General features: G+C 39.0%; 1 protein-coding gene across 7 annotated transcripts in view; it reads right to left on the bottom strand.

Annotated features, from left to right (window-relative positions):
- LOC129187859 (nck-associated protein 5-like) overlaps positions 1-13,806 on the bottom strand; it is a 43,770-nt gene that overhangs the window by 11,841 nt on the left and 18,123 nt on the right. For all 7 annotated transcript variants that reach the window (XR_008572475.1, XR_008572477.1, XR_008572476.1 and 4 more), the window contains exons 3-11: positions 11,708-11,798; positions 11,142-11,294; positions 7,588-7,656; positions 7,314-7,352; positions 7,083-7,202; positions 3,383-3,550; positions 487-3,290; positions 297-411; positions 69-138 (exon numbers count right to left, since the gene is read on the bottom strand). Coding sequence is in view for 4 of the 7 variants with exons in the window: in XM_054787623.1 (XP_054643598.1) it covers positions 69-138; positions 297-411; positions 487-3,290; positions 3,383-3,550; positions 7,083-7,202; positions 7,314-7,352; positions 7,588-7,656; positions 11,142-11,294; positions 11,708-11,798 (3,629 nt within the window). In the remaining 3 variants the exon portion in view is untranslated. The remainder of the gene's footprint in view (positions 1-68; positions 139-296; positions 412-486; positions 3,291-3,382; positions 3,551-7,082; positions 7,203-7,313; positions 7,353-7,587; positions 7,657-11,141; positions 11,295-11,707; positions 11,799-13,806) is intronic.

Raw genomic sequence — 13,806 nt, 5'->3', positions numbered from 1 at the left:
AGATAATTGAGAGAGATAACATTTGCAGTCACAGCATTTCAAGTAGAAAAGTAGCAGAAAAGTCTTACCTATAACAGCCTCCTGGATGGTGGTCTTCACGAGGGATCCATTTTCACCATCAGCTATCTGGTTCATTATCTGCATCATATCAATTAGCAACATCATTTGCGTGTCATTCTGGATTATTTTGCTTTCACGAGACAATCTCTATTCTTTCCAGTCTTATTTATCAGTGGAAAAAATATATCAAATGCTCTGCAGCGTGCATGAATTGATGAGATCCTCGTTCCATTCACCTGTGCGTCCCTGATGATGTCATTTTGTCCTTGTGTCTCATTAAGGGACATCCCTGGGCAGGGCATTGAGATGCATGCTCGCACTGCATCATGTGACTCTCTCCTTCCTACAGAGCTGAAACAAAGCCAATTGTCAACAACTGACGTTATATTTGTTTAATAATGTATTAATATTTATTATCTTTCTTACCAATCTTTTCCATCGCTTTTTCTCCTGTCTTTCTTTTTGTCCATTTTTGTCTGCTTTCCTCCAAGAAGTGACGTAATCTTTTGATCCTTCTTGTCTTCTTTCACTTTTGGGGGATCCATCTTCTTGCTGCTTGGAACGGGAAGCTTACCTTTCCGGAAACCAAACCAGTTGGCCAAAGTTGAGGCAGATTTTTGCTTCACTTCACTGCTTCTCTCCTGTTCTTGAGATTTATGCAAGTTCTCTTCTATGCCGAGCATTACCTTCTCTTCTATAGTGGTGATCGTACTTTGTCTCTCTGGCTCTTCACACACTGGTTCACCAAATGCGCTTGAAAACTGTTGCTCGATCTGAAGTCGTCTTGCCTGTTCTCGTTGGTGTTTAAGACTTTGGAGTCTTTCACTTGACGACCCCAAATGTGGAGGGACTGCCAGGCCTTCTTCAATTAGGAAGTTGTTCAAAAGAGATCGGTTCATTGGGCAATGGTAGCTACTGGAGCAGCTCATGCTTCCTGGGAGGACATCACCAAGAGAGTTTAAGGAGCTCCCCGAGTGTGTTTTGATTTGGGTGCGGACTTTCCCAGATCTGTTAAAGCTTGGTCTATCCATGTAGCGTGCGCCAAAGCTCTGGCTTCGAGCTTTGGCCCCATTCATGCCCATTACTGGCTTAAGTGGAGGTCTGTTTGACACAGAGACTGACCGTTTGAACAGCCAACCTTCCTCATCAAAGCCCCAGTCTAACATCACGCCACTGTCTGATGCAAGGGGAAGACCACAGGGCTCAGAATCCAGGGAATTACACCGAGTCTCAATCTTTCTTCTGGCTTTGTCAAGAGGGCCATATTCATGCATCATCTGCGGATCACAAATATATGTCTGAAATGTCTGGATGCCTTTTACGGATGGGTTTGTGTCATCTTTGTTCTGTCGACCAAAAATGACGAATGTACCACTTTCTTTTCCGGCAACTGACTCATGAGATTTAACATTAGCAGGAATAGCCATTTTTGCAGATCTGGATGTGGAACTCTGACAGTTGTTAGTGACACTATGGTAGTAGGCATTTGAATATATCTGAGGCATGACTTCTGAAAGTCTTGGCTCACTAATGCTCTGCTGAGATCTTTGTAAGATATTCTGACTTGGCAATATCGAGGCAGCAACGTTTCCACTGTGATATGTGACTGTCCTCTCAACTAATAACTTTGCTGATTCCTGTGCTTCTGGAACTGGGTTGACCGGCATCCTCGATGTGTGAGGGTTGAAGAGTACTGCAGGTGCCTCTTTTATAGCGCCAGTTCTTTCAAAGTCCAATTGTGTGGGTAAATGTTGATTGTTCGGTGCAGTGTTGGTCTGTTGAAGCTGCACAGCTGAAGAGATCTGACCTGCCTGTGACGTGGTATTGCTACATGCCTTTCCAGTGGTAGCACCCTGAGGCTGAACTGCAGATTGATTAGTGCGTACAGAGTCAGAAGCAGTTCTCCGGAGAAGTGAAGTTGTTCGACCGGGGGGAGGCGGAGGTGATGGAGACCGATGTTCTGAAGAGAATACATCAGAGAGCTGTTCTTGTGGTGGTTTGGGGGTGCAGGGTAAGTTATCATAGATAGTCTCTTCAACACAATTGTTGCTGGATGGAAGTCTGGTTATTTGCAACTCTGTTTGACTCTTTGCAACTTCATCCCCCTCTAAAGGCTTAGATGCTAAAGAATGTTTAACAGGTGAAGCAAGAGGAGAGCGCTGTGGTATACGCTCCAGAGACTTGCAGCTAGATTGTGCAATATCTTCATCGTGTTCAACTTCAACATGACTTGACCCATGCAGTTTAGCATGATTCGTCCTTTTGTTTGGACCACTGTGTCCAGGTGCATTGGAGTGCCCTTTGGATTTGTGAGCCCTTATAAGATTCTGATGTAGAGGAGAATGAACATGTTTATGCTGTTCCGGTCCTCCATCTGCACTCCTGCTACGTAGAATGAAAGCCTTCCTTGCTGAGTCACAAAGATGAGGTTTTGGTTTTTGGTTTCTTTGTGGAGATTTCAAAATCATGTGATCCTTGTTTGAATGGTCTCTGCAATGAGAAACCTCCACTGAAGAGCTGCGTTGTCTTGCTTCACTCACACAGCTAAGAGCTCTTGTTGCGGAATGTTGAAATACTATGTTTAAATCACTTTTCCTTGCTTCAACCTCCACTGAAGGTCTGCTCCGTTGTCTTTTCATGTGATCCAATCGGGATTTACGGTCGGTAGATCTTTCTTGATTATTGTTGTTATCACTTATTATGCCAGTGTTCTCACATGCTTCTCGGGACCCTTTATTGTTTTCTTCCAGGCGTGTAAGACTTTCTGTTGGACTTCCACTGACTTGCACTGTTGGGCCACGAGAAAATGTAAAGCTGTCTGAAATATGTGAAGGGAACATGCCTGTAGGCTTTGCAGAGTCTTCATGCAAAAAGCTGTCATCATCTGTTGGGACATCTAGCTTGGATTCCTTACTTTGTGATATATGCAAATCACTGCTACTTTCATTAGCGTCCATGGCAGCAATCCCTTCTTTAACATTTTTGTTTGTCTGGGCTGCTTGTTCAGATGTCGTCTCCAGTGGGTTGGTCTTAACGCCAAGTGAATAAATGTCCTCATTAGAGGTCATGCAGTCTCTGCAGTGTGGCGCAGGAACAGGGTAGGATTTCTCTTTGGGGCCGCTTCCGTCAGTGTGTCCTTCTTTACGTCCAAAGTCTGTCTGCTCCAAAAGTGCAGAATGATTACTGAATGCAGACCCCATACTCATCCTTTTGTCCCGGCTTGTGGCACACTACAATACAAGAAATATTGGCATCTATTAAATGGCGTGTTTACATACTTTCATCTATTGGAGAATATTAACCAAGGTTAAAACAAAATCACCTGTTTGGACAAACCACGTCCCTCAGCCCAAGTATGGGAGCCGGTGGAATAGTCACTACAAGCGCTAGATAGTGACATTTCACTTCCACTACTGCGTGGGCATGTTAGGCTCAGAAGACTGGGCCACTTTCCTGCAGCAATACCCGCTTTTCCATTTGTTTGGATTTCCTGAAGCACAATAAATGATATAATCATGAACCAAAAATAACATAGACACTTTAAGGATATGTATGCTCTGCGATGTTAGAGATCCGAGAGCACAGTTGTCTATCACGATATTGTGGTTAGAATATTGCTCCCTCACTATATCACATTTTTTCAAAAAACAATTAATTAACAAATGGAAACAGTAAAAAGCATTATCAATGAGATAGTAGAACTGTTAACATATATCAGTAAGTTATCATTTCCGACTACAAAATTTCCTAACAAAATTAAAATAGCTAAAGTAGTTCCAATCTTTAAAAATTGAGATAAACATCAATTTACAAATTACCGACCAGTTTCCTTATTACCCCAATTTTCTACAATTATCAAGAAGTTATTTAATAACAGGTTGGACACATTTATTAATAAGAATGAATTACTAGCAGATAGTCAATACGGATACAGAGCTAACATTTCAACCTCCATGGCACTGATTGAACTCATGGAGGAAATTACTAGCCACAGAAAGTGTGCAGCTGCAGTATTCATGGATCTTACAAAAGCCTTCGATACAATTAATCACAATATTTTAACAACAAAACTGAATTGGGTTAAAAGTACCAAACAGGAAGAAACTTGTAAAGCTAGGAGAATTACACATCTGCAAGTTTAAATATAACATGTGGAGTACCCCAGGGGTCAATATTGGGAACAAAACTGTTCAATTTGTATATCAATGACATCTATTAAGAGAGACAAATGGCCAATGGCCATATTGAATACATGGTTTGATAAAAACAGATTTTCCTTGAACTTAAGTAAAACTAAAATAATGCTATTTGGCAATAGCAGAAAGGACACGTACAACCAAATATAAATAGACAAAGTGGACATTTCTGGGGATCATAATGGATGAAAAAATGACCTGGAAATGTCATATCAAAAATATCATTTGCCAAAGAGTTCATTTGTCTGTTCCGCTGTGTTCAGGCCGACTAGTGAAAGCAGAGTAATAGTAGTGATACAGGAGATGTTGTTTGAAATACATGTTAGTTTGTCCTCTGACAATCTTGTGTTTATATTTGGTGTTGTTGCTGTAACGTTGATAACACATCAACATTTGTCCACTGTGGGACTAATAAAGGCGCTTCATTTTGTTTGAGACAAGCACATTTCAAATTCAGCCCTTAGGTGTGAGATGATAAGATCACAGAGCTTGCTTGCCAAATAGCTGGGAATGTTGCAACAGATCAAGAAATTAACATTTCGTGCGTATGACAGTGATGTGAAAATGAAGACTTCCCAATGTTTCGAAGGTATTTTTTACTTAACGTTGTGCATGCAGTTACATACTGTATGTACTGAAATACTTGGCATAAATAAAACACTATATGATGCTGTCATGTGCAAAGCTTGTCACAAAAAGAAGCCTTGTTTAATGAGTAGTAGCACTAATGCATACAGATGGTCTGCAAAGGCCAAACCTCTGTCAAGTCTTAAAGTTTGACCTTTTGAGAAAAGCTTAAATGTGAAGGACAGCATTCCTCAGCATCCTAAATAGTAACAATATCTCATTTTTAACCTAAATAACAAGACCTGTGACTTCAGTCACAGGTTTCCATTCACTCATCATGAGCATGAAGGTCATATATTCATTTGGGGTTTTTTAATGATTTACTCACACTAATATCTATTTTTTTGTATCTTCAGTAACATAAAAAAAATAGAATTGCATGCAGAACTTTGCATTTATTTCAGATCTTCTGTAATCCACTAATGGTCCAAATTGAACATACAAACTCAAATATGTACAGTGAGGGATCATCAAACTAATTTAAATATTAGTCAATGAAAACACACAAGTGAACACAAAATGCATTTTTTAAATGTAGCTTTTTATTATTAAAGGAGAAAAAAAATCCAAACCAACATGGCCCTGTGTGAAAAACTGCTCTGACCCCCTGGGGCTGTTTTGCTGCTTGAGGACCTGGAAGACTTGCTGTGATGAATTGAACCATGAATTCTGTTGTCTACCAAAAAATCCTGAGGGAGAATGTCACTGACCTCTAGCTGAAAAACAGTTGAAACCAACTGAAACCAACTTGGCTTTGCAGCTGGACAATGTTCCAAAACACACCAGCAACTCCACCTCTGAATGGCTGAGGAAAAACAAAATGAAGACTTTGGAGTGGCCTAGTCAAAGTCCTCACCTGAATCCTATTGAGATGCTTTGGCATGACCTGAAAAAGGCAGTTCATGTTTCCTCCATAGCACTGTAAGAGACTCATTACAAGTTATCGTTTGATTGCAGTTGTTGCTGCTAAGGGTGGCCCAACCAGTTGTCAGGTTTAGGGGGCAATCACTTCCTTCACACAGGGCCATGTGGGTTTGGATTTTTTTTCACCCTTAATAATAAAAAGTTTCATTTAAAAACTGCATTTGTGTTCAGTTGGTGTCAGTTGATATGACACACAAAATGATGCATGCTCCTCAACGCAGCCCCATCCAGCATGGAGAGGTCCACCGAGCCTACCTGGCTGGCCATCAGTGGCACACGACATATACAGTACACAATACTATATACTATACTGTGTATATATATATATATATATGTATATATATATATATATATATATATATATATATATATATATATATATATGTATACAGTCATGGAAAAAAATATTAGACCACCCTTGTTTCTTCAGTTTATTGATCCATTTTAATGCCTGGTACAACTAAAGACACACACCTTTAGTTATATCAGGCATTAAAATGAACACACACACACACACATAAATATATACATTTGTGTTTTATGTGACTGCCAACATTTCAATTGTACTTTATTTACAAAGCAGATCTCCACTCTAACAGTGTGTTCGTTGTCTTTGTGCTATTTTGTGGTCTTTTGTCATTAGATCATGGCATCATGTCTGAATTAAACAGTTATAATAAATACTAAGAGTTTAAGGAAATATTCTTTGGTGAGCTACTCAACTGATCAGACGGCGATCCCTTTTAAGATCCTGTGATAGTGTCACTATGTTAAAGCTGGAAACACTATGTCTTTATGTTGAACAACTTAGACACACAACTAGTGCTTTGAAGACAAGACATAATTAGTATAATGGTGACAAGAGAGCAAGGTTGTTTAGTGACACTTTAAAAAAGTTAGCACATGACAAAATGACAGCCATCATAGCTTCCCTGTGAGACAAAAACGAGCTCTGAACGAACTGCATTGCTTGTTTGTTTTAAAGATAAAATGTCACTGTGGTAAAAAAAAAAAGAGTCATATTTGAAGTGAACCAGAGACTACTTGTATGCGGATAACTATAGCTAGCTAGCTGCTGCCAGAGAGACAGTGGAGCCAGGCAAAATGTGTAAACAAAGATGGTAGAATAGTCGAACTTCAATGCAAGTCAAACGTGAGCGATCACACATGCTGGCATCGATTGGCTTAGACCGTGGCAAGCTGTCGTCAGTTGACTACACATTTCAACTATATATTTATATATATATATAGAAAGTAGAGATAATGTGCACTTACCTTGGGGGCAGGACTCGGGGACATTCTGACTCGTTGTTGAAACAACACGCTCAGTATGCGGTTTTGCTGCTCCAAGTCAAAGACACGCGTGCGCAGCTTTACGCATTCTTCTTTCAAGTCCTGGAAGTGCACATAAAAAGAGAAAAGGGTATGATAGGCATGTCAAAAGCCATGTCAAAGCCATGTCAAAACTCAAACTACTCCAATATTCATACTGAAAATGCAAACTACCTTTTGAGTAAGGAGAGCCTGGACTACCTGGTTGGCCACCTAGAATAGAACAGAATGACTTTTGTTGTCATTGTATGTACAATGACAGCTAAAGTTGGATTAAGATATACAATGATTGTCAATGACAACTTTACAAAACAACTTTGCAAAAGCGACTCAACATACAGTTGTTTTCACAGACATCTACAAAAACAATACATTTGAAAAGAAAGTTCAAGAACACTATTCAAAATATCCCTCCTCTTTCGTATTCCACCTTTTATAAACCCCTCACCTCATCCAGGCAGCGCTCATATTGCTTCCTCTGGTTATCATTTTCCAAGGACAGAGCGGAGTTCTCCGCCTGGAAAACCAAATGGAACACTGAATAAACACTTGCTTATGGCAACAACATGACATGTTTGATGTCGCAGGAATATATTTATTGTGTTCATCATTCATGTTTTCTTGTTCAATTAAATTCTACATAATATACGTATGAAATATTAGAGGTCGCACACAGTGACCACACAGTCAGGAGATCGGGAAGATCTGGGTTCGAATCTCCGTTGGGCATCTCTGTGTGGAGTTTGCATGTTCTCCCCGTGCGTAGGTTTTCTCCCACATTCCCAAAACATGCATGTTAGGTTAATTAGCGACTATGAATGTCAGTGTGAATGATTGTTTGTCTACATGTGCCCTGCCATTGATTGGCGACCAGTCCAGGGTGTACCCCGCTTCTCGCCCAAAGTCAGCTGGGATAGGCTCCAGCATACCCGTGGCCTTAGTGAGGATAAGCGGCATCGAAAATGGATGGATAACTATTATGAACTATTAAGTGTATATTATGAAAATTGAATTAATCCACATTCCTAGTGAATTGCCAGTCATTGCCACAGAATCCTATTCAAAGTTTCCAACTTTATTTCCATACTAAATTTTCCATGTGTAATTGGTTTTAGAGTTTTTCATTCAGTACCCTCTCTTTGGAACATACTGTATGCAAACTGTCTGGTTAATAAATCTTCTACATGAATCATGCTATCAATTCCAAACTAAACTGCACAAAATCAAATTTTTGACTAGGAAGATTTTTTTAACCGGGTACATTCTATGTTTCAATTGCTTATCTTAAGAATATTTTGCTAATTTTAAATAATCAATATCAGGTTTTAGTACACATTACTGCAGATGAGAAAATACTGTATATCTCACATACAGTACAAGTATTTGATTTGAGTTATGTGTTCTTGCTTAGATTTCAGTTATTGCAGTACAGAAATGATGCTCAGAGCTGTGGAGGTAATATTCTACAAAATTATTCATTCGTTTAATAATAGAAGAGCTCCACTTTCTGAGCTCAAAGCATTCTCAAAAACTACTGATAAATATTGAAACTGAAATGACAGTGCCCACTTAACTAATATTGTGAACGGATCATAATAACTATAAAATGACTGGATTTGCTACTTTCTTAGGAGGGGAGTGTTGGAGAAGATCTTAAAAGGTCACATGACAGCCTGAAGGCTTGCAGTCAGATTGAAGAAAGGGCAAACATGTCCAAGTTAGGAGTCTGAGCTTCAAGTGTTTACTTGAACATAAAAATGTCTAATAGACAGCCATCTTTTCAAATGCCAGAGAGTGAACAGAATTTTAAGCAGTATTACGTTCAATCAGTAGTATTCACACCACCAAAATCAGTGTGTGGTTATTGATTGTAATAGATCATAATAGAGCAGATGGTCATTGTTGACAGGACTCCAACCTGCGTGGGGAGCCCTCCCATTCATTTCTCGTCCCATGCCTTCACCTCTCGGCATTCAAGGTGCTCTGCCACTATATGCAACACATGATGGTGAAAATGATTTAACTGTAACTTGGCCACCAATGGCTTAAGGTCTGAACGTGTCTGTTCAATGACAGACTGTCACAAGACACACTTTTAGAAGAAATGAGGTTGACAAAAAAGACACTACCACATACCGTTGAGGCATCTGCAGGGTGGAAGCCTTCTAAAATGCAAAGCAAACCTGCTGATGTCATGAACAGAATTACCATCAAATTGATTATTTGGCTGAATCCCAAGCTACTTATTTGCCACCATCCTGTCGATTTTTTCGACCATCATATTGTCAAGGAAACCAAATGTTATGAACAATTCTCTCGTTTTTTGACTAGATTGTACTGCCTGCATTAGTCTCCAGCAGTCACAAAAGAATACAATACATACAACAGCAATAACAATAGTAACAACAACAATAAACAATGCAGATCGACTGAAATGTTTTTTTCAGGACGGATACAGATACCAATTATTAGTACAGTAGTTAAGGAGTCTGATAACCGATATTTGGAGATGATATTCATTTACAGTCGAAGTGTAAAAATTGCCAGAAAAATGTTGAAATACAAGTAGAAAAAATAGCTCTAGTTCCTAGACTCAGAAGCATAGATGATCATATGATCATCTTAGATGTTGAATAAAACTTAAATAAATTGCTCCCTGAAATGTTTCCACGGCAAATAAAGTATTTATATATAACTTATCTTTGTGTTACAGTAAGTTCAAACAGAACAAAAAGTACAGGGAGTCGACAAGCTCAGCAGCAATTTTTGTGAAGTTAAATAAAAACATACATAATAATGACCTGAATTTTTTCAGCCTTCATCTTAGCCTACTTCCCTACAACAAAACAAGACTGAATTGAATTTCTTACTCTCTCTTACAATCACACACACAGGCTTCTACAATCACGGACTGTTTCCACATTGATATTACCAACAGCATTGTTTCAAGTGATTCACAGACATATCGGGAGGCACTACGAGTAAGCAAAGCTGCCGCTTGTGCTGACTCCGCCCTTAACGTTACGATATTGTCATAGTTGTGAGCAGCAGAGTTTTTTCATGTGACTTTCACGCAAACACACACTATTGTCCACATGGTGGTAGACCACTAATAAACAACAACAACATTACAGTTTTTTTTTTTAAATACAAGCGATGCTCATGACTAGGCCTGTCATGATAACAAATTTTACTGGACAATAATTGGCCTACAAATTATTGTAACAAAACAAGCTTACTTTGCCAATCAAACGCCTCAGTAAGCGTTGACTGTTGGCATTGCTACAAAATCTTCAACAAACTGTCATGCCTGTGATTGTGATTAAGGAAGATGTAGTCACAGATGCAATTCCAACTGCATATGTGAGATATTTTTTATGACACTCTCATTTTGTTTACACACTTAGACATGGGGCAAAGAGTCCTTTTATTTTGAAGACCAGAAGTGTGTTCATGTGTTCTGTGTGTGTTGAGAATGTCTGTTTGTTCAGTGTTTGAAATGACATTCTGCCACGATCGAGCCATCTGCCGAACGATCCCACACGAACAAATGACAACATTCATTTACATTATGTCTATGTATTTCCGTGAGATTCCGAGTTAAACAGTAAATTCCGTTTTTATTGGCCAATTCCAAGATTCCAGAAATCATAGACCCCACCTGTGGGCCACTTTAACTGGCGGCTAGGAGATTTGCATGGTCTCACACTGACTTCATCCGGACGTCAACCCCGATTCAGCAGGATTCCAGACTGAGTAACCTTTGGGACCGCTGTTGCACCCGTTAGCAATCTGGACAATTGATGATCAGTGGCTTGGATCACAGGAACGTTACGCTTGACAAGCGTAAGAGCCTCGGCTTTTCATTCCTTTATACAATGGAGCAGATTTCTACTCAACACTTGACTATCTACAGGCTTTATATAACGTTTTACTGCTACTGTACACATATACTGCATATAATCACATAATTGAACAGTTAGAAAGAAACAATCCACAAACCTCCAGAGCTCGGAGTCGTCCTAGCAGTGAATTGCTGTTTGAGTTTTCCTCTGAACCACCGCTGGCCTCCAGAGAAGTAGAAATCTCTGCTTCTGTAGCTGTGGGCCCCTCAAGACTGTCCTGCTGCTTCCACATTTCTTCCAGGAGTTTGTCCTAGAATACAGAGATAATAACTCAAAAATGCATACCTTGGAGAAACATTACAGTTAGTAAATTCACGGTGGGTTCTCATGATGTATCATCGATAGAAATTACAATTTGTAAATTCATTTTTTTTATCTTATTTGAGAATGACACACCTTTTTTGTCTTATTTACTTTTGTCATAATTTTTAGTTTTTTTAACCTTTTTTAAATAAAATATTTGGCGAACAAGTCAATGCCTTATTTGTATGTTTTTTTTCATAATTTTAGTGCCCTATTGCTGTACAGTTACTCACCGTAACGTCTTCCTCCTTAAGGAAGCACCATTTATTCTGTCATAGAATAGCTTCTCGGTAAACCCCTCTAAATGGGTACAGCAAGATCGCTCAAGTTCACTGGTCTTGGATAAGTGAGATTTCCTACCTTATATGCTTTCATGAGATCCAGTGGGTCCACACCGGGGCCCTCCAGTGAGTCCTGGTTCTGTAGTAGTGTTCGGACAGTCTCCTCCATCCTGCATTCACACAAAAAAGGGAAACTGGTCAAAGTGTGGCCCACTGAATCAATGTGGGTACCAGAATATCGGACTTAGATCCATTTGAAATAGAAATGAGGTTTCAATATTTACTATACACCAGGGCCACAATCTTTGGCAACAAAACAAGCTTGTTGAGTCGCATTGCTGCTATGCGAACACTTTGAACTTTGGCGGTTACTGATGGTTGGCTGGGCTTACTGGCAGCAATCGTAACTTGTTTATTTGGTTTTCTAAGCATTCATGATTATAAAATATACCTCAATAAGACAGAAGTGTACAGCATAAAATAGTGGACTGCAAGCCGCATTTACATTAAAATTTCTTTGTATCACGAGATGGTTAAGGATTAAGAAATTTTGCATTCTTTTCTAGAATGGATTATTTCAAGTTTTCAGTCTCACCCATAAAAACAAATGTGGTGCACTGTATAACACAATGGTAAGAAACAAACAGGAAAAGAAAGGCCATGATAAAAATGACCCAGCTATCATTTGGTGTGCTTATTTGCAATTTTTTAATCTAAATTCCAAAGATCTTTTCATCAGTATTCAGTAGAGGCGATACACAAGATTGAGTCTACCAGAACGAGACGAGATTTTAACATTACTTTCAAGAAAGGTACAATGAAAAAATATGAAAAATATTGCAATCTACTAATTTAATTTCTACTATGTTACATTCTTCTGCACTCTGTGTGTATGCTAACGGCCCCACCTCCACCCACAGAGACAAAGAGACTGTATGACAGAGAAAAGGGCTCACTCTGTTCATGCCGTTGTTTTATGCAACAAATGCGCCATGGTGCTGAAGCAATGCATAGAGTGAACTCTCTTCTTGGCCCTCTGTTTGGAGGCAAAAGACGAGGGAAACACACACGTATGCACATGGCGATATATCGAGGCAGGTAAAATTATCCAGTTAATTTTAATTTACTCTGTGATTAATTAATTAATTTATTATTGTCCCAGGTCTCGTGCCCACGAGAATTTTTTTTTCTGAACAAGAAATCTTGTCGCATTTTAATCTTGCGGGATCTTGTGACACCCCTAGTATTCAGTAGGGGTGTCACAAGATCTTGTGTAAATTTAAGAGAAAAACTGTCTTGCGACAACAGCCAACCAGACCGTGAACTGTCATCGCTGGCATCGCCACTATGAATGACAATGAACGTAATATGGTGGTGGCAATGCGCAGGGCAGGATTGGAACTGCACATTAAGTGCTTTGTGCACATTGTTTTTAATCTGCTACCGCGATGTTGATGTCTAAGCAATTTACTTCACTATCAAAACGCGATTGCTGCACATGACTTCTAACAAAACAAGTGATACTATTTCAGAAATTCATGACTCTATCATGGCATCATGGGAACTGTAGTTCTTTTAGAGTGAACATTTAAAACTAATCTACTTCAATATGCCATCTACTGTATTCTATTTATTTATACAGTATGTCTCCTTTCATAACTACACTTCAACATAAATGATTAGCAGTAGCAGCTGCAACTGCCATCAATATTTTAACTATTATCATTTTTGTCAGTTTTGTTTTTTGTTTCTATTTGTGGGAAGAAGTTCAACATTTAGAAGCAACACGCTTAGGTCATGCATGCCAAGTTTACAACATTTCAAAATGTACATGCATTGTTTTGTGACTCAGTTAAATACAAAAGTCTGTTTGTCCAGTCCTATATTTTGTCATTGTAGTTTTTTTCAAAGTAATGTTAAAATAGCATCCCGTCTCTTGTGACCCCAATATCTTGTATCGTCTCGTCTTGTGAGCTGAGTGTATTACGACACCTCTCGTATTAAGCGTTTAATCCTTTATTGAATCCTTTGATAACTTCTTGTAATAAAATATGAAATCCTCATCATAACAACACTTAAGGGAAGTTGCAAGGGCAAAGCTCGAACAAGAAACTACATTCATACCTTAATGTGGCCATTTAACCAATTTACCAGTGAATGAAATCTATCCTTCAAGGT

The sequence above is a fragment of the Dunckerocampus dactyliophorus genome, chromosome 9 (assembly GCF_027744805.1).
Source record: "Dunckerocampus dactyliophorus isolate RoL2022-P2 chromosome 9, RoL_Ddac_1.1, whole genome shotgun sequence".
NCBI lineage: Eukaryota > Metazoa > Chordata > Actinopteri > Syngnathiformes > Syngnathidae > Dunckerocampus > Dunckerocampus dactyliophorus.
The sequence above is the reverse complement of the archived record's forward strand: the minus strand, read 5'-3'. Positions and strand labels throughout refer to the sequence as shown.